Raw genomic sequence first — 20,301 nt, 5'->3', positions numbered from 1 at the left:
TCTGTATATGTACAGCTCAACAGTCGTCAAAAAAGTAAAATGACAAAAATTCTACATCATTGTAAATAAGAAACTTATAATTCTGCAACAGAAACCGGTCTGAATTAAAGTTATATAGAATGAGACGCAGATCCTGTTTTACAAAACTTTTAGGAATTTTGGTCCCCAATGCTCTACAACTTCGTACTTTATTTGGCCTTTTCAACTTTTTTGGATTCGAGCGTCACTGATGAGTCTTTTGTAGACGAAACGCGCGTCTGGCGTATATACAAATTTTAGTCCTGGTATCTATGATGAGTTTATTTACTGCTAACAGAAAAAAAATTGTTTTATGTTCTACAGGAATTTTTAGTAGATGATAATTTGCAGTTGATTCTCTTACAATCAAGTACATCAACACGAATTTGTATTAACACAAAATGCGAAAATCTGCAGATAGTTTGGTAATTGGCATAATTGCATAACATACATAATTTCAAGTATACATAGTCAAATGCCACATGTGGAGCAGGATCTGCTTACCTTTCCGGATCACCTGAGATCACCTCTAGTTTTTAGTGGGTGTTGTTTATTTTTTAGTTCTCTATGTTGTGTCATTTGTACTATTGTTTGTCTGTTTGTCTTTTGTCTTTTTCTTTTTAGCCTTGGAGTTGTCAGTTTATTTTCGATTTATGAGTTAGACTGTCCCTCTGGTATCTTTCGTCCCTCTTCTGTCAAATACATACATATTGGAATGAAAATATTTCAAATTATATTTACCAGACATTCCATTTTCTTTTCTTCTTTTTCTTTCTTTTTTAATTATCTTTCCTTCCCTCCATTGTTTTCCTTCATGATAATGGAAATATATATTTATTAGAACATAGAAATAGCAAAAAAATGAAAATGGCAAAACATACAAACAACAGTAGTATACCGCTGTTCGAACGTCATAAATCAATTGAGAGAAAACAAATCCCAGTTACAAACTAACACTGAGAGAAATATCTCAAATATAAAAAGAAAACAACGAAACAACAGAAACACTAAATAAAAACAAGAAATTAAACGACAATGCAAAACACACATAAATGAACAATAAGATAATAATTGCCATTTCGCTGACTTGGTACAGGATATTTTAAGAAAAAATGGTAGGTTGAACATTGTTTTTTTTTGGCTAGCCAATGCTAACCAACCCCATCCCAGCCACCACCCCACCCCCCACCCACCCACCCCCCGTTTTTTATGAACATATTATATATAACACTAAAATGACAACATTACATGACAGGTCTACAATATAAGAACATTCAGGATAGAGAAATTCACAAATTAACAGTACAATAGAACTTTACGACATGCTAATAGTTATTAAAGGTTTTATGTTTATAATTTAATACAAAAGACTTATGTTGTTATTTAAATGCATACAAACTATTGGTTTATTTATGATTTTAACTAAAAGAAGACCATTTTTATGTTTTAGGGTTTTTATATAAAGAAACAAGAAACTATAAAGTAATATTGTTGTAAAAATAAATTATAAATGTCTATTTTTTTTTTTAATACTTTGTTTGTTGACCTACCAATAGTCAGTAACTGGAGGTCTAATTGTGTGACATCTGTTTCCTCTATTCTCGTAGCATACTCATTATAACAGCTATCTTCTTTAAGAACTTCAAGGAAGATTTTATAGGCAGAAGAAGTATTGTGTCCAATGATTTTTCCTAAAATTCCTCTATTTCTGTCTTCCACAGAAACATCCATTGGTGTCATTTCTGTATTCTCTTCCTCACTTAAAACATCATGGAGTTTGTATAGAATTCCAGTTTTTTCAATGTCAATTTTATGGACTATTGTGTTATAACACTTGATAACTTTAACGATTTGTTTCTCTGTATCTGAAATATAATATATTATAACGAAAATCCTATATTGAAATAAGAAGATATGGTTAGGTGCTAATGAGACAACTCTCAAACTAAGTCACAATGTGTAAAAAGTAAACAATGATAGGTTAAAGTATGTAACATAAACATGTTACATTGTCCCACATCGAACAGCAAGCTACAAAGGGACACACATCTACTAGTGTAAAAATATTCAAACAGGAAAACATTGCTTTAATCTGTATCTAAACGAGAAACGAGATACACTTATAAACTTCAACAAACGACATCTTTTGAACAGACTCCCAAATTAGGACAAGTTCATATAATTGAAACGCGTTTAAACGTTAAAACAGGTGCCAACCTTCGCTTTAACATGAATGAGTAAAGTAACATTCAAAAATGAAAAGACACACTTAAAAATACCAATGGGTTATATGATTAACTCGATAAAAAAAATATATTGACTTAAACAAGAAATCGTACACTCAACAAGTTAATTTGATCAATGACATAAATTAAATACGATATAGAAAAAAATATTAAGAAAAAGGTCAAAAAGACAACTCTAACCTGGGAAAAAATAGTGTTAAGAAGAATGACGTACACAGGTAAAAATTAAAAATTGTGTTGTTGGTAGTACGGAAATATATTTAGAAAAAGAAAAACGTGTTGTTCACAGTACGAGTACAGACGTAAAATGTATCGTCATACTTAATACTAACCAAAGGTTGTACGTATTAAAAATAGTGTACCGAGATATAACACAAAACAGTTAACATTGAATATATATATATATATATATATATATATTTATATATATAAATACATTACAAATTGTGTCAACAAGTCAAATCAATACGAAAGTACGATTTGAGAGTTACTTCACAGTTACAAAAATTCCGAACTCCGTGGAAAATTCTAAACGAAAGTAATACGCAAATAGGAAATCAAAATCTCAAATACATCAAACGAATCGATGAAGTGTATCTAGTCGTATCCTATTTACAGTTAAAGTGATTTACCAAAAATGCTTTTATTTAAATACAATTTAGTAAATACTTTAACAATTTCTACCTGTTAATAACCAGCTTTTTAATCAACTTAAATAAAGTTACCTGATACGCCATCTATGATTGGTGCATTTTGCAATGTCATAACATTGTCTTCGACCTTGGCCTCCATTTTGGAAAGCAGTAAAGAGTGGCTCCTTTGATCAGATTCTTTCATTGCTTCAACAAGTCCACCGAGTGTGTTGTATGGTCGATGATTGAGTATTTTTAAGAGTTTTTTGTTCCGTGATAGTTGGTTATTACAGTTGATAATTTCTTCTCTGTCATCCAGTGTCAGAACGCATTTGGTAATTAGGTTATCCAAAACCTCTTTGTCGAGTATTGTTGAATGTATGAGTTTGTCTTTTAAAAATTCCATAAAATCACCTGATAAACATATTATAGTGATACTTAAAATACTTTCTTAAAATGTCCTGTCCTAAGTCCGGAAAATGGCTATTGTTATCTTAAAGTTTGTTTCTGTGTGTGTTGCATTTTAGTGTTTCTGTTGTGTCGTTGTTTTCCTCTTATAGTTGTTGTGTTTCACTCAGTATTAGTTTGTAACCCAGATTTGTCTTTCTCAATCGATTTATGAATTTCGAACAGCGGTATACTACTGTTGTCTTTATTTACTAGCAGCTATTTTCACAGAATCGAAATATTATTCTATAAAATTTTCAAAATAATATTTATTTCATTAGAAGAGGAGTACAAATATGATCCGAATTAGGAAGATGTTGTAAATATGACATTGATAAAACCAACCAAAAGGGTCTTTATATCGGATTGGGAAAGAAATAGTGATCTTATATAATCCCTGAAAAATTTGTTGTAATGTTTAGATTGATTAAATTACCATTCTGACTTGATGAGACTGTAAAATATACATTCCAAACGAATGCCACAAACTTTGACAAGGTTTTGACAGCCAGTAGAAAGAAGAAAAAGGAAAAACATAGCTATATGCTCAATCAATCCATGTTGTCCAACACAAAAGGGACATTAGTTTTTAAAAAGTCACAGTATCACCATGGTATAATATACTGCGACATCCAAGGGACATAACCAACAATGTAGAAATCAATTGATTTCGACTTTTTTTACCACGTTAATGCATGTTTTAATTTTCAAAAGAGCATTATCTGGTGGATATTATCTGCCAAATATCTAGCAGTCCCAATATTGTACATTTTTAAAAAAGGAGAGAAGAAAAATATAATAGTTATATGCGTTGACAGTAGGATAGACTGAATAACCTTACTAAAATTAAAATCTTTATTCGATGGCAAGGGCAAACGACCGACTAATGATGAGAAAAAATTAAAGGTATTTCCACGCACAGATGGTAAAATCTTAATAATTCCTTTCAAAATAAATAAGCTGGACAAAGTACCCACGAAATATGCATTGTAAATCATGTCAACTCGGATAAAAACCACTTAAATGTTCAAGTTATGTCAGATTCATTCCAAATAGTTATTGATATTCTTCTATAGATATTTTTATTTCTCTAATTCTTCGTCAATGTATCCCTTTCTGCACCCATTGTATAAAGAAATTAATCAACGTATGAATCGTTTGATTTCAGTTCTTAATTGGTTGATTTCAGATTATGACGTCGATTTTCTTGCTTTCCTCTGAATTTCCTATTGTGACGTCATGAAAAAATGCGACCATGCCTGATGACGTCACATAGAAAAGCACATCTTTTTGCAGATCATTCGAAAAGAAGGATTTAGTTTGCCTGCAAATTTTGTTAGAAAACCATTAGAGCTACAGATTCCACCCCCAAATCTCGTGTAATACGATATTTATCCATTCTCGCCAGTTAAATTTTAAATGTTTAAAACGCTCGGCGAGCCTCGCGTTTTAAATTTTTAAATTGAACTGTCTCGAGTGGATTAATATCGTATCACACTCGATGCAGTAGTAGAATCTATATTTTAAAGTACAACTTGGTACATATATATGAAATACAATATATTACAATTTTTAACATAATCAGTCTTTCAACATGTATATTTATACCAACCAACCTTTAGAGGCACTTCAAATCCATTAATCCTTATTATATCTTAGGCTTAATTCTTATAAGTTACAATATACGTTTAATATATCAGTTGTTTTAATAAATAAAATAAAGATGAAAGATACTTAATAATTTTTGGTTTGATAATAAAAAGGTTGAACATGGAAAATTAGTTGTCTCTCTTTGTACGTATCCGCATTATATTATGGAAAAATAGAAATTGAAATAAAAAGACAAAAGAGAATTTATCACCTAGAATTGACTAAATTCTGACAGTTGATCTCTATAACAATAATTTATCCCATTCGCTGGGATAGCAAAATAGAATGTGAAATAGTCTATATAAAGTATTCAACCTTTTGGACCATTCACATCGACATCTATCTTTACTGACTTTACTTCTGAAAATAACTCTTTCTCTCATTTATAAAATGTTATTAGAAAGTACAAAAACATATTCAGATATCAACTAAAACGAGTAAAAAAAAAGCTCTGGAAAAGGCTTAAAGCTTATCACTAGCACCAAACTTGTTATAAAATGTAGCTAGATGCATAATATCTAATGTACTAAGCTCGATTATAAAACTATTAATATTACCTTGTTCAATGTATTCAACTGTTGTTTCTAGTATTGCTATTTTGCTAGCATTGTCTGCACTTGATTGCTCAACTACGAAAAAAGAATGAACGCATATTAACTAATGTAGTAAAACAAGTAAAAAATAAACCTTTATAAAAAGGCTTCACACTTTTTGTTGATATCAGGCTTGTTTTAGAACATGTCATACTCGTCATAATAACAGAATTAGAATAATGTACGCCAATTGTCCGTTTACAAACCTAAAGAATCATGGATAATTTCATTGTTCGTACCCCAAAATGAAAATAACGTCACTTCTTTTGTTGAGTTTCTATTGTTTATGCCATTTTTAACCAATCACGACGTTTTGGTGTAGACTTTTGAAAATATTACCCAGGATGCATTAGATTCTGAAACGGCGAATTACACGTTTCTTTTTTAGAAGATACACAGTGGTGCTCGATTCTAGAGTTTTTAAAGCCCCGAATAAAGTACGAATTTGAAAAGGATCATCTAAACTCTCACCAAAGTATCACTAAAATGATGCATAAAAAGTATTTGTAGGGGATCCAGAACACGGGAGTTAAATCTTAAAATCAGCTGACATTTTAATCACAAACTATAAGTAAGCTTTTCAACGATACAAATTAGTTTATTCCAAGACGTACACGACCTAAAATGTCCAATTAAATAATTATAATCAAGAACTTTGATCTGACATATTAAAAGGATTGTATATAAACTGTAAACTGGTAAAACAAAAATTAAAAATCATTGCTTTTCCACAAAATGCTGCCTATAGAAAGAAGAGTAATATGTGATGTATTTGTCTTGCATCAAGATCTGTTATAAAACATTATTTTTTAATCGTCACCTTTTCCAAGGTCCAAATTTTCAACAGCTGTTTCTAGTTTTGCTATTTTGCTGGCGTGCTCGACTATTTTTCCTGACTGCTCTACATATCGTTTACGATTTCGCTTAATACCCATCTCAATATTCAAGTGTTCCATAATGGCTTTAAAGTCTAAAACTTTAGTTTTGGCATCTGCTGCATCTGTTATATCTTGTTGGTTTCCTAAACCATTAATTGCCTTAAGAATATAGTAAGAACATGCATAAACATTATATTAAACAAAATAAAACAAATATGATTACAAGTGTTCTTTAAAATGATCTTCAATCATTTAATTTGATAATGACAGTGTAACAACTTGAAATAATTTTGATTTGAAGCTTTTGAAGAATGGAATATGTTATAGATAATGCATATTTTAAGGTTTTTCTTGTCGTAGAACACACCGAGGGGTGTCAGGATTGATCAAATGAAAGACCGGCCGTAGGGAGGTCTTTCTTTGAGCAATCCTGACACCCCGAGGTGTGTTCTACGACAAGAAAAACCTTAAAATATTCATTATCTGACTTATATACCGTCAACAAATATTATTTTTATAAAGATTTGCAAAACTTAGTATCCTATTTTACCGACAACACTAAAGTGGGATATTCCTTTCTAATGCGTTCACGTTTTAATACGCCCTACGACTCATTTAGAATGTGAAATAAAACTCACTAATGAATCTATATATAAACCTTTTAAAAAATATTATCCATACACAATAAAAATATTACTGTAACTGCATGAAGTAAGACACAAATGTATTGTTACCATCCGATAACGGTGTATGACAAATACAAGACACATTGTAAGTAATTTATTGTACCACTTAGTTTATGAAAAAGGGGGAGGGGTATGTTTTTTGTTCCATTTGTAATGTCATTTCTATCGCGGAAAAGTGGTTATTTTTTTACCAATTTTAATTGAATCGAATGAAAAATTCAGAAAGATTGTCTTTTGATCGAAGAGCAATACATTTTATTAACATAATCAGGATATAATTATATACCCTCCGCACCCGACCCTTTTCTGAGTTACGTTAATGTTATTCAATAGAATATAAGATTATCTTATTAGTTGATTATTTAATAGAGTAAAAGGTATACATAAATTTAAAAAAGTTAATAACTGACACGAAGACGAATATAAATACAATGTACATGTAGGTCACAGTATGATTTCCTATTCAGCGTGTATGTCTTGAACATGCATGAAATATTTGCCACTGGACGTTAAGCAAGCAACCAAAAATCAATCAACCTATTCAGGACTCAATAAGATTTTCAAAATCAAACACACGAATATGTTAAATCTGGCTTTTTGTTTATGAAGGTCTATATTAAAATTCATCTCACATATATGACAATGTTTCTTTATGTAGCGATAAATTAACAAAACTTCACGTTATTTGTTTCTAAAATTAAAGCGGGCAATGAAGGTTTTTTTACATCTAGTATCATCGATTGAACTTTAGAAAATAAGTTTCCAAATCGGCAACAAAAAACTATCGGACGAATAAATTTTGAAGTAAATTATAGATTGCATTTTTATCAGGGAAAATAATGACTTCACACAGGTCATTATTTTATGCCTTGAAGCATATTTCATTGAAACATGGTATCGTCCGGGTGGATTCTGAAAAAGAATAACCTGTCGTTCTGAAAGAAAATAACTCCGTATAGGTATATAAGAAATATTAACATTTTGATAGCAGTCTGTTTGGTTTATTAACGATAAACTAAGCTTATTTTGGACTTGCAAAAATTGTCCTCTTTTTGCATCTACATGCATCAAACCATTGATATGACTTCAGTTGGACATTAGTTTTGATGAATAGTGTAGTAAAAAATTGACCATTTTCAATTCAAAGTTGACATTTTCCGTTCCGAATTCGCTAATCTAACTTCCAATAAACTACACATAGACACCAGGATTGCCAAAAACAACTTAGGTAATTTATTTTTTTGTGTAGATAGATACCAGAATTATAATTTAATACGCCAGACGCGCGTTTCGTCTACATAAAACTCATCAGTGACGCTCAGATCAAAATAGTTGTAAAGCCAAACAAGAACATAGTTGAAGAGCATTGTGGACCCAAAATTTAAAAAAGTCGAGCTAAATACAACTAAGGGTTATCTATTCCTGTGATAGGAAAATCCTTAGTTTTTCGAAATCATTAAAGTTTTGTCAACAGCAAATTTATTAAAATTACTTTACAATTGATATTTATGTAAACACTGAAGAGCTGACTACTGGGATGGTGATACCCTCGGTGACGAAATTTCAACCACCAGTGTCATCGACCCAGTGGTGTAAATAGTTATCAAAGGTACCAGGTTTATAATTTAAGACGCGCGTTTCGTCTACATAAGACTCATCAATGACGCTCAGATAAAAAAAAATGTAAAGCAAAACAATTACAAAGTTAAAGAGCATTGAGGACCAAAAATTCCAAAAAGTATAAAACAAAAGTTATAGAAATTCTTTTTTATTCAAGTTTTGTAAGTTAGAACTTGGAAATGTCAATATGGAATTTGTCTATATTTTTATGTCTTTTTTATTATGATCCGATCTTTAACGTTTGTATAAGGTTATGAAAATTTGAATATTTGACCTCTAGTATGAATAAATTAATGTACCTCTGGTGCAGTAAAATGGTACCGTTTTTGTCAAAGTGTTTCTCACAATCTCACTTTAAAGTTGGAACTGAGAAATATCAATACGAAAATATTTAAATGAGAAATTGTTTTGTTTATTTTAAAGTTTCTTAGTTATAATAGCATTGTCTCAGATGTCACGCAACGACCACATGCTGAAAAAGATTAAAAGATGAAATAATCATACTATATCCATATCAATCCATATTGTGTTGAAATCAGCATCGGATAGTTTTCCATCCTTTGAATGCGAAACAATGAAATTTTTATAATATTTTATTCGAGCTATGTGAGCACCAATCGAAGAATCACTGCGTTGTGGTAATGCATCAAATCCATTCGGTATTGGTGGAGGAACCATAGGTGGCAAATTCCGTAGAAGACAAACCATTAAGGTAACATCTAGTTTAGCAGAAGAAACTACAGGTGCTCCTACAAAAAAGTATGAATTTATATATTTCATCGTTTTCTTCACTTTTCTATGGAACGCCACCTGTCTTATGTGGAACTCTGATATTACGTTATAATGTTCTATTATTACTTGATGATAGTTTGTCTTTACATAATATGGTTTTGACATTACGTAATGATGTTTTGATATAACTAAATATGGAAAAGTCATTACTTAATGATATTCCGATATTATATGATATGGTTTCGTATTGACTTGATATAGTTTTGCCATTACTTAATATGGTTTTGTCATTACTCGATGTGGTTTCACCATTACTATGGTTTTTGGGATATTCCCCTTATGTCCGAATTACTGTTAATGTTTTAGTTCTTTTTTCTTAGTTTTGTCTGTCGTTCCCTTTTTTCATACCAAATAACTATGAACAACAACTTGAGCTTTAATTTAAACTTAAACTTAATGATTAGTGGTACTCATCAAAAGCGCATTACAAAATCTGTCTAAAAATAGAACATATTTTTTTCCAAATTGGTCACTTGGTTTAATCTCGTAGTAGTAAAGGGAAAATCACATCTAAGAATGAGGACCGCGTCAAATACTGAAACAAACACATCATGTAGTGTAAAATCGTCAAATTTTGAAACATCATTACGTTATGTTAAAGCTATATAAAGAATTGAAAAATCATCATTACGAAATAACAAAACCACATCATGTAATGTAACAACTACGCTAAGTTATGTCACACACACATCAAGTAATGTTAAAACCATATTGCCTAATGACATAACCACATTAAGTAATGGTGAAACTACATCCTATAATGACAGAACCATATTAGGTAATGACAAAACTATATCAAGTCAATACGAAACCATATCATGTAATATCGAAATATCAATATGAAATGACTATTCCATATTGACAGGGTTTCCCCTGGGTAAATATTTTTTTCGCCACCTCTTTCGCCAAAACAATATATTTTTCGCCACTTTGTTATTTTTTCGCCAAGTAACATTACATATTTTTCGTTATTTTTTTCCCTTCCCCCCTTAAATAAGATGAGTTTGCCCTATCGTTGTCTATGATTATTCTCTCAAACTTATCTTAGAGTCTACATTGTAATGAATAAACACTTAACATTTACTTTTAAAAAGACGGAACTTTTTTTAAAAGGGTGACAATTCATTATACATGTAATTTGAACAACTTTTTTAATAGAGGGGGCCACTTACGTTTGATAATAAAGACGATATCAGTCCCATAATATCACAAAATTCTTGGACATACTTTGATACAAGAAAGATGTACAGTTCTTTGGGAAAGTTTCTTCGGAATAGAAATAGGTGCCCTTTTGGTCTATGAAGTTGTTCTTACAACAAAACCAAGGCTTTTATCACTTGAAATTGATCCCTCATGTAAGGCGTAGGTATACATTGAAGGGTTACTCCCTTTCGAGGGATTTTTCCCAATCTTTTGCAAAAATTTCTTCCGATGATAACGACAGTTTTATTTAAGTCTAGATCATCGTAAATGAAAAAATTGAGACGTAATACTATGCTTGAAACATGTCATGTCACACAAACGACTTCAAAGTACTCTTTAAAATCAATTATCTATATCAAAGTCAAAGGATAAAGTTTTAAGTCGGAGATTACTCTTGCTTTTAAAATTTTTTCGTAATAACAAGTTTTCTTTTCTGGACTATCATTAAAAGAAGGAAAAGAAACGTCAAAAGTTTTCTTCGAACACGTACATCGCAAAGTAGTTAATAAATGCTCCTTTCGTGACATTTGACGGATGCCGTTTAACCATATTATTTTATCAAACAATACAATCAACACCTTTATTAATTGGTCCTTTGTTGTCGATATCACAAAATGCAATCAGCTGATTATTGATTTTCTGTCAAAATCTAAACGAGTTCAAGTTGAATTCCGAGTATATTGTCTAATCAGATAAAATCCGAGAAGCCCGAAAAAATGTAAGTAAACAAGATGGCTAAAAATAAATCGCACATATATTTCTTTCGCCAAATTCTTTCGCCCATGACGAATTCTAATCTCCACAATTATTATTTGCGGAAACCCTGCATATTGAGTTATATCAAGACATCATTACGTAATGTCAAACCTATATTATGTCAAGACAAACTATCATCAAGTAATAATAGAAAAACATAATGTAATATCAGAGTTCCACATAAGACAGCTGTGGCGTTCCATACTTTTACTTTGCAAATGCTTCAATGATAATCCGAGGGGATCCTAATTTATTATCCATTTTAAACTTTTTTATTTAGATATTTAGACAAAGTCTTACTTGAAAGGTATCCAATGCAGTGGGTGTTAGGTCTGGTTTGACGATTTCGACTGCAAAAAAATCATTTGTGTATTGGTTCGTCCATACAGGAGTGTACCAAAACATACATTTAATATCATTTCATTTGTATCTCTTCTGATGTAACTAAATAGATAAACGAGGGTAATTTTAAATTGGGAGCTCCTATTACGACTTATGATATTAATACACACTTTTTTACCAATATCAAGTGTTTATTATCACTCACTGTGATTGGATAACGGCATGGTAAAATTGATACTTTTCCACATCTATTTTAACCATTTTTTCAAATTACCTGTAGGAGGGTATAAAATATCCCATTGCTCCTGGTACAATACTCTCCTTTGTCCTCTGGGTGGTTTGTGCAGGCTTGCAAGTATTGCCTTATTTGGTGGAGATGACAAATCAGCTGGCAAAAAAGGATGGACGCTGTCAAAATACCTCCTTAGCGCCGTTGTTCCTACTCGATAGTTTAAGTAAACAACGCGTAGAAAATTATCCTCTTCTTTGGTCACCATGTTTGCCTGGATAAAGTTTCCAATTACATATTAGCTAACATGTCTCTGTCCTTGTCAACACACTGTTTTGTCTTAAAAAAAAATAATAACAATTAAAACTCGAAAGTTTTATAACAAATTTTTCATAATTTTCGTATAAAATTTTACACCGTAACTCTTTTCATATTTAACAAAAGGCTCTGTAAAGTTGTTTGATTGTTTGGGTATTACCATCCCCCCTCCCCAAACCAAAAAAATAAAAGTCCTGTTTTAACCCCTAATCATCATTTTTCTTACATATAGTTTTCTATTTCGAACATGATTTTGGTTTCTCAGATTGTGGAATAATAATAAAGTTTATATTATGTTTCTGTTAAAAAAAACGAGATGGTCATACAAAATAAAACAACTTCTAAAATTATTATTTATAACCTACCGATAAGTTGCACTTATATCCACTTATATTATGTTAGTATGTTCAAGAAAGGGACATTGTCTTCTACTTTCCCTTTTCCTGCCCTGACAGGTTGAGAAAATCTTACTTTATAATTTTGAAGCACCTTTAATTAACTTAATCAAGAAAGCCCAAAAATGAAAAAGGCAAAGGAAATATAAGAACTCCTGAGATAGATAAGCTGGCAATCCAACAAACGAACATCTCAAATATATCCTCCTGCGTATCCCCAATAAAAGTCAAATGATTAATCGACAAATAAAGGCAACAGTAGTATACCGCTGTTCGAACTCATAAATCGATAGAAAAAAAAACAAATCCGGGTTACAAACTAGAACTGAGGGGAACGCATTAAATATTAAATACATCACAGGGGCAGAAAGTTTGCCTTTCCTATTGATTACCTATGTAAAGAGTTATGGTAAAAGCTTAATTATATCTAATTGTATATCATAGTTTGCATGAACACTCGAGTTAGTAATAAATTATATAATTCAAATGTCTGGATATTTTTAGACCATTTATTACATAAAACTGAAATAATAGAAAATAAAAGATAAATAGAAAAACACATATGTTAGATATAAAAAATTTATACACGCACAAGATCCACAATACATGAATTGTTGAAATATTCAGGGGACGTGGCGGGGGTCGAACATTCCTTTCCCCTTTCAGATTTAAAAACAAATAGTATTATTTACATTTAATTTCAATTTTAACATTTCATGGTGTTCCAGTGTTTGCGAATACATGTGGTGAATATTATTACTTTTGATAAGGGTGGTTTAAAAATCACATGCAGAATAATATCCACACCTATAAAAAAAAAAGCATTACGAGAAAGAATAGCATTTGCAATATTTTCAATGACATACAAGTTTGACGCACTTACATGTGCAACAGGACGGGTGCCAAATATGTAGCAGGATCTTCTTACCCTTCCATAACGCTTTATAAAAAACCCTTTTTTGTTGGAGTTCGAGTTACTCAGTCTTTGGTTTTCTATGTTGTGTTTTGTGTACTGATATATTTGCTTTTTTTCTTACATTGCTTTGTCAGTTTATTTTCGACTTATGCATTTGATATCATTCGCCTCTCTTGTGGTATCCAATTCGTAATCAGTATAATAGTTCAAACCATAAACTTAATCTTAGTTAATTAAGCTGGAGAGTCCAATAAACTATCTTTAATCCTTATCAGTAACCGTATATATACTTTCACTGTATCTTACTTATATAATACCGTTCCACATGTACACTTCCTATTAATCATATGATTTAAATTATTTTTGGGTGTTCTATAAAAGATTTCGTCTTTGCTCATTGTTTCATATGGTTAGCGTTTTCGGCTGTACATCAAATATCTAGTTGTTAATAGGTTGGAAGTTAATATGCATTGTATCTTACGCTGAGTCTACTAACATGTAATTGAAAAAAACTATGTATAATTTCCCTGCTGTATTTAACAATTTAATTTTCCGTAATGTATTTTCATTTTACTTTTCCCTGTTGAATTTTACATTTTACGTTATAAAGATGTAAGCTTTGTATACCCCCGCTTTAAAAACTAGAGGCTCTAAAGTGCCTGTGTCGCTCACCTTGGTCTATGTGAATATTAAAGGAAGCAGATGGATTCATGACAAAATTGTGTTTTGGTGATGGTGATGTGTTTGTACATCTTACTTTACTGAACATTCTTGCTGCTTAAAATTATCTCTATCTATAATGAACTTGGCCCAATAGTTTCAGTGGAAAATGTTAGTAAAAATTTACAAATTTTATGAAAATTGTTAAAAATTGACTATAAAGAACAATAACTCCTAAGGGGGTCAATTGACCATTTCGGTCATGTTGACTTATTTGTAAATCTTACTTTGCTAAACATTATTGTTGTTTACAGTTTATCTCTATCAATAATAATATTCAAGATAATGACCAAAAAAATTCATCTAAAAATTTCAGAGCAGATAAATGTTGACCTGATAAACAATTTTACCCGTGACAGATTTGCTCTAAATGCTTTGGTTTCAGAGTTATAAGCCAAAATCTACATTTTACCCCTATGTTTTATTTTTAGCCATGGCGGCCATCTTGGTTGGTTGGCCGGGTCACGCCACACATTTTTTAAACTACATACCCCAAAGATGATTGTGGCCAAGTTTGGATTAATTTGGCCATGTAGTTTCAGAGGATCAGATTTTTGTAATAGATTACTAAGATTTACGAAAAATGGTTAAAAATTGACTATAAAAGGCAATAACTCCTAAAGGGGTCAACTGACCATTTCGGTCATGTTGACTTATTTGTAATTCTTACTTTGCTGAACATTATTGCTGTTTACAGTTTATCTTTATCTATAATAATATTCAAGATAATAACCAAAAACAGCAAAATTTCCTTAAAATTACATATTCAGGGGCAGCAACCCAACAACGGGTTGTCTGATTCATCTGAAAATTTCAGGGCAGATAGATCTTGACCTGATAAACAATTTAACCCATGTCAGATGTGCTCTAAATGCTTTGGTTTTTGAGTTATAAGCCAAAAACTGCATTTTACCCCTATGTTCTATTTTTAGCCATGGGGGCCATCTTGGTTGGTTGGCGGGGTCACGTCACACATTTTTTAAACAAGATACCCCAATGATGATTATGGCCAAGTTTGGTTTAATTTTGCCCAGCAGTTTCAGAGGAGAAGATTTTTGTAAAAGTTAACGACGACGGACGACGGACGACGACGACGACGACGACGCCGGACGCCGGACGCAAAGTGATGGGAAAAGCTCACTTGGCCCTTCGGGCCAGGTGAGCTAAAAAAGGGGGGTATACTGTTTTACCTCTGTCTGTCCTTCCGTCAGTCCGTCAGTCCCTCAGTCCGTCAGTCCCTCAGTCCGTCAGTCAGTCCGTCCGTCCCATGAATATTTTTCGTCGCATTTTTCTCAGGAACTACAATACTAGGATTTCTGAAATTTGGTTTCAGGGTTTATCTAAGTCAGCTATACCGTGTGGTGCGTTTTCAGATTGATCACTTGACAACTTCCTGTTTACCGAACACTTGTATGATTTTACACATGATAGCCAAGTTGAAAATTTTCGTCACATTTTTCTCAGGAACGACAATACAAGGATTTCTGAAATTTGGTTTCAGGATTTATATAAGTCAGCTATACCGTGTGATGCGTTTTCAGATTCGTCACTCGACAACTTCCTGTTTACCGAACACTTGCATCTTTTTACACTATTAATATTATCCACTTGCGGCGGGGGTATCATAAGTGACCAGTTGCTCGCAGTTTCACTTGTTTTTTTTTCTTTTTTGTTAAACGGTAACACATATTTTATTCAATCATTTCCTAATTTATAAATACCTAAGAAGTTCAGGTCGCATACTTAGGGACCCCTGTATTTTACCAGCCTCTTGTCACCAGGGAAAAAATCAAATGAGTTTATACAATAGTTTTACATACATAATTATTAAATAATTTAAGCTTATTAAATATAACTGTACGGAATATAATCCAGAAACTGTCCAAAGATATAACAGTCGATATAATACAAATGTATATAAGTTCTGAGAAAAATATAGAAAACGATACTATTCACAGGGAAGCTTAAACTAATGTACTGAGTTGCTTTCCGTTTAAGTATTTAAATCCGTCCTGGTCGTATTCAATTTGATGTCACCACCTTAATATCAAATGTTGACTAATTTTATGTCTATAAAATCATAAACATGATGTACATCTTATTTTAATAGTCGAAAAGACTCGTAAGCAAAATTTGTTGTCGCATATAACTTTTTGCACAACAGGTCATATATGGATTTCACGTAATTATACGACCCATAATATATCCAAAACAAATATTAACTGTAGTCATGATCTGAGATTATAAGAATACAAAATAAAATGAAATGAATTGTGTATAATTTTAGAGAGATACATTGCTCAGATTTTTAAAAGAACTGTAAATAAAAGTACAAATCATTATTTTTTTAACATTAAGGATATATTTGTTTGACAGAATGCAAACTTAAACTTTTTTATTATTTAAAAAAGGTACGAAGGAATTTATATCTTACCCTAAATTTAAACAGGGCGGTATCTCAATACTCGACGAACATTTTGTGTTTGTATGAGATTTTCACAGTATATTTATGTTATACAATTACTGGTTTTAAAACTTTTTTCGCTTTCATACTTTCCGAGTTGCTATGTTTATGCCAGTACTCAACATGATCAGGCTTGATTTTATTAAGACTTACTGCACGACATTAGAACAAACAGGAATTTTCAAGATAGATAGCCATAGTATAATAGAAAAAATTGATACTATGAATCGGTAAATTGCACTATGGGTGCACTAAATTGCATCTTTTCAAGCTTGACAATATGTGGATAGGTCGGGAAAACTATCAGAAATATATGATTAGGTCAAAACTTTCCCATAACTTCTTCAACTGTCATCTTTCTTGGTGTTACCGGCTGTTTTTATCAACCAAATTTTCTCTTTTTGGCACTCCTACTTTACAAACTTTTAAGTTTAAAGGTTGTATTTCTGTAAATACAGACAATGCAATTTCCCATAGGAACTCCCTTTGTCACACTTTAACTATGAAGTTTCGTGAAAAAATATATCCTCGACTAGAAGGTTGATGTTAACTACTATTTTTTTCAAAGGTCAGTAATATGCCCCTACCTTTACTGTTTGTCTACTTCAAAATCTATTTTTCACCGCAAAAGTATGTTTTTATACTGGTAACAGTCCCAAGTTATGTCTCTATGAGATGAAACAGAGATCATATCTGGGAACCAGTATGTTAACAAAATCAAATTATCTATGAATATTATATAAATGTATCTCCCCAAAACAGGGGTGGTTTGAGAAACAGCTGTATTTACAAAGTGTAACCTATACAAACATGTCTTCCAATAGAAAACTCTCTAAAACATTTTTTCTTACAACAATACTTATTTATCAGAATTATAGCCTTTAAGAAATCACTGCACAGTACGTGATTCCCCCTACCCCTGAAAGAATTTGAAAATAAGACATTTATTATTTCTAGCTGACCCTATCATATGTGCATGTATTCTGACATGAACTGTCTAGAACCTATTTGAAACTGTTCTGATAACAAATTGAAATCATTTTAGAATACTTTCAATGTAATGTTTAAAAAATAATCATTCCAAAATTCAAGATTCTAATATGACGTGCTTATTTCGATTTGTGAACAAACTCATGCTCTAAATCCAATAAAATGTGTTTGCACATGCGTAGATTAACTTTTTCAGAATAATGAATTTTATCAAATTATCTTAATATATTTCCTAAACTTTAAAACACTTTCAAACTCTTAAATGGTGCACATGATGCTACTAATTCATATATTATGACTGTAATGTGTTGCATTCCGAATTTGACATATTCATCACAAACCCCTATCAATAGATTGCCGGATGTGTATGTAAATAAAAGATTATAGCTTATTAGCATCCCTAAAAATAGTTCACACCTAAACTGTTTTGTTGGGCGTAACTTTCTTGTGGCATAAAATAACTCTTTGTTTCATATACGATGTTGCCTCACAAAAAGTAATCATGTTGTGTGTATATTTATGTTTAATTTGTGTACTAATTAAGTCATCATTTAAAAAAATGATGTCATTCTGTCATCAATAAACTTTCGACATAAATTTTGATATTTATTAAAGAAGACGGAAGTCAGTGAAACTGTATTTAACTATTTGTGTCAATGGTTTATTTTATACAATCATTATGTCTAAATTATTGATACTTACATATTTGTTTGTCAATCAATGGAATAAAAGTCTTCGTTACATTTTACAACAATAGTGTCAAATAGGTGAGGAATTACACAGCTGCAGTACACTTTTATAACATTAATGTGTACACAACGGATTCAGATAAGGATTGCACGATCGATTAAGTGGTATTTGTACACTAATGTTACTGCGCTTGTCTAATTCAAACATTTAATAAAAACATGAGATTTTTGTGTATATTTTCATCAAAGCATCTTAGGGAGCTACCATTTGATTTTTATTGGGGGGCTAGGATGAAAAATTTTGTCCTGCATTTTTTTTAGCTGTAATCTCTGTCCTGCCTTTTTATTTTTCACTCTGTTCGGTCCTGCCTTTTTTTTTTTTGTAGTTTATCCTGACTTTTTTTACCTAAATTTTTTGCAAGTGTCTCATCTTGCCTTTTTTTTTTACTAAAAACTCCTGTCCTGCCTATTTTTTTCAAATTTCATCCTAGCCTAGCTTTTTTAAACAGACTTTAAATACAATATTACATTCAAAATATTTTAACTATATTTTCATCTCATGGTTTGCTTCTTAGCATACAGAAAATTAATTAAATCATTAAATTAAGGTAGACACACGCTTTTCACATAACGAAAATCAATAACAATACTGCCTCAAAAAGAGAATCGGAATATACCAAGAGGACATTCAAAAGTCTTCAGTCGACGAAAATAGACCAAGCAATGGTAAAATATATAGAATAACGAAAAGAATAGGAGATCCACCATTCTTAATATAGAAAACAAGAGATTGAATAAACCAATACCAATAAAAAGCCAGGGATTAAGTAATATGCTTCGAAAGGGTCAGCCGCTCCTGCTCCACATATCACTCGTTGTGTCGCTCAGGCTTCATATTCAATTGGCCGTTTCAGAATCTAAAGGACTATGGGTAATTTCATTGTTCGTACCCCACAATGAAAATAACGTCACGTCATTGGTTGAATTTCGATTGTTTAGGACGTTTTAAACCAATCACCACGCTTTGGTGTACACTTTTGAAAATATTACCCAGAATGCATTAGATTCTGAAACGGTGAATTACCATACATATAGAACTAGTTATTAAATGTATGGAGCTATATAATGTGATCTCGACAATTCGCCGTTTCAGAATCTAATGCATCCTGGGTAGTATTTTCAAAAGTGTACACCAAAACGTCCTGATTGGTAAAAAATGTCATAAACAATCGAAATTTAACCAATGACGTGACGTTATTTTCATTTTTGGGTACGAACAATGAAATTACCCATGATGCTTTAGATTCTGAAACGGCCAATTATCTATCTTCATGCTAATATTATTATGTCCCTTTAGAATCTTCCGTTTCCCACCTTTTTAAGCAGTGTCGAAATAATTTCCAAGCCTAAAAGATGAGAAAATATTGACAGTTAATTAATAAAATAATTGTTTGTCATTTACTTAAAGTCTTTTCCCTTTGTTGAGAACATTATTTTATATAATACTAACATCTTCCTAAATCTACTGCCAATTTGCTCTTGTCTTTGTTCGCAGGCAGGAATATAAAACATGAGAACTTTCGGTAGATCTTCGGTACCGCACAGCACAAGTGTGATAGGAAAACCGTAATAAAAGAATGTAAACACACATGCAGTCGTAAGTAAATAGAACATATCAAATACATCATAACATGAGCAACACGACGTGTGCCTCATT

General features: G+C 31.5%; 1 protein-coding gene across 1 annotated transcript; it reads right to left on the bottom strand.

Annotated features, from left to right (window-relative positions):
- Positions 1–437: 437 nt before the first annotated feature.
- Positions 438–18,752, bottom strand: LOC143051655 (uncharacterized). The gene is made up of 9 exons (XM_076224552.1): positions 18,598–18,752; positions 12,138–12,431; positions 9,275–9,519; positions 6,407–6,623; positions 5,551–5,622; positions 5,309–5,353; positions 2,990–3,310; positions 1,569–1,883; positions 438–828 (listed from the first exon to the last, which is right to left on the bottom strand). Exons 2-9 carry the CDS (start codon positions 12,358–12,360, stop codon positions 677–679), a joined length of 1,590 nt encoding a protein of 529 aa, XP_076080667.1. The 5' UTR covers positions 12,361–12,431; positions 18,598–18,752; the 3' UTR covers positions 438–676.
- Positions 18,753–20,301: the final 1,549 nt, after the last annotated feature.

This window comes from Mytilus galloprovincialis, chromosome 11 (genome assembly GCF_965363235.1).
Source record: "Mytilus galloprovincialis chromosome 11, xbMytGall1.hap1.1, whole genome shotgun sequence".
Taxonomy (NCBI): domain Eukaryota; kingdom Metazoa; phylum Mollusca; class Bivalvia; order Mytilida; family Mytilidae; genus Mytilus; species Mytilus galloprovincialis.
The sequence above is the reverse complement of the archived record's forward strand: the minus strand, read 5'-3'. Positions and strand labels throughout refer to the sequence as shown.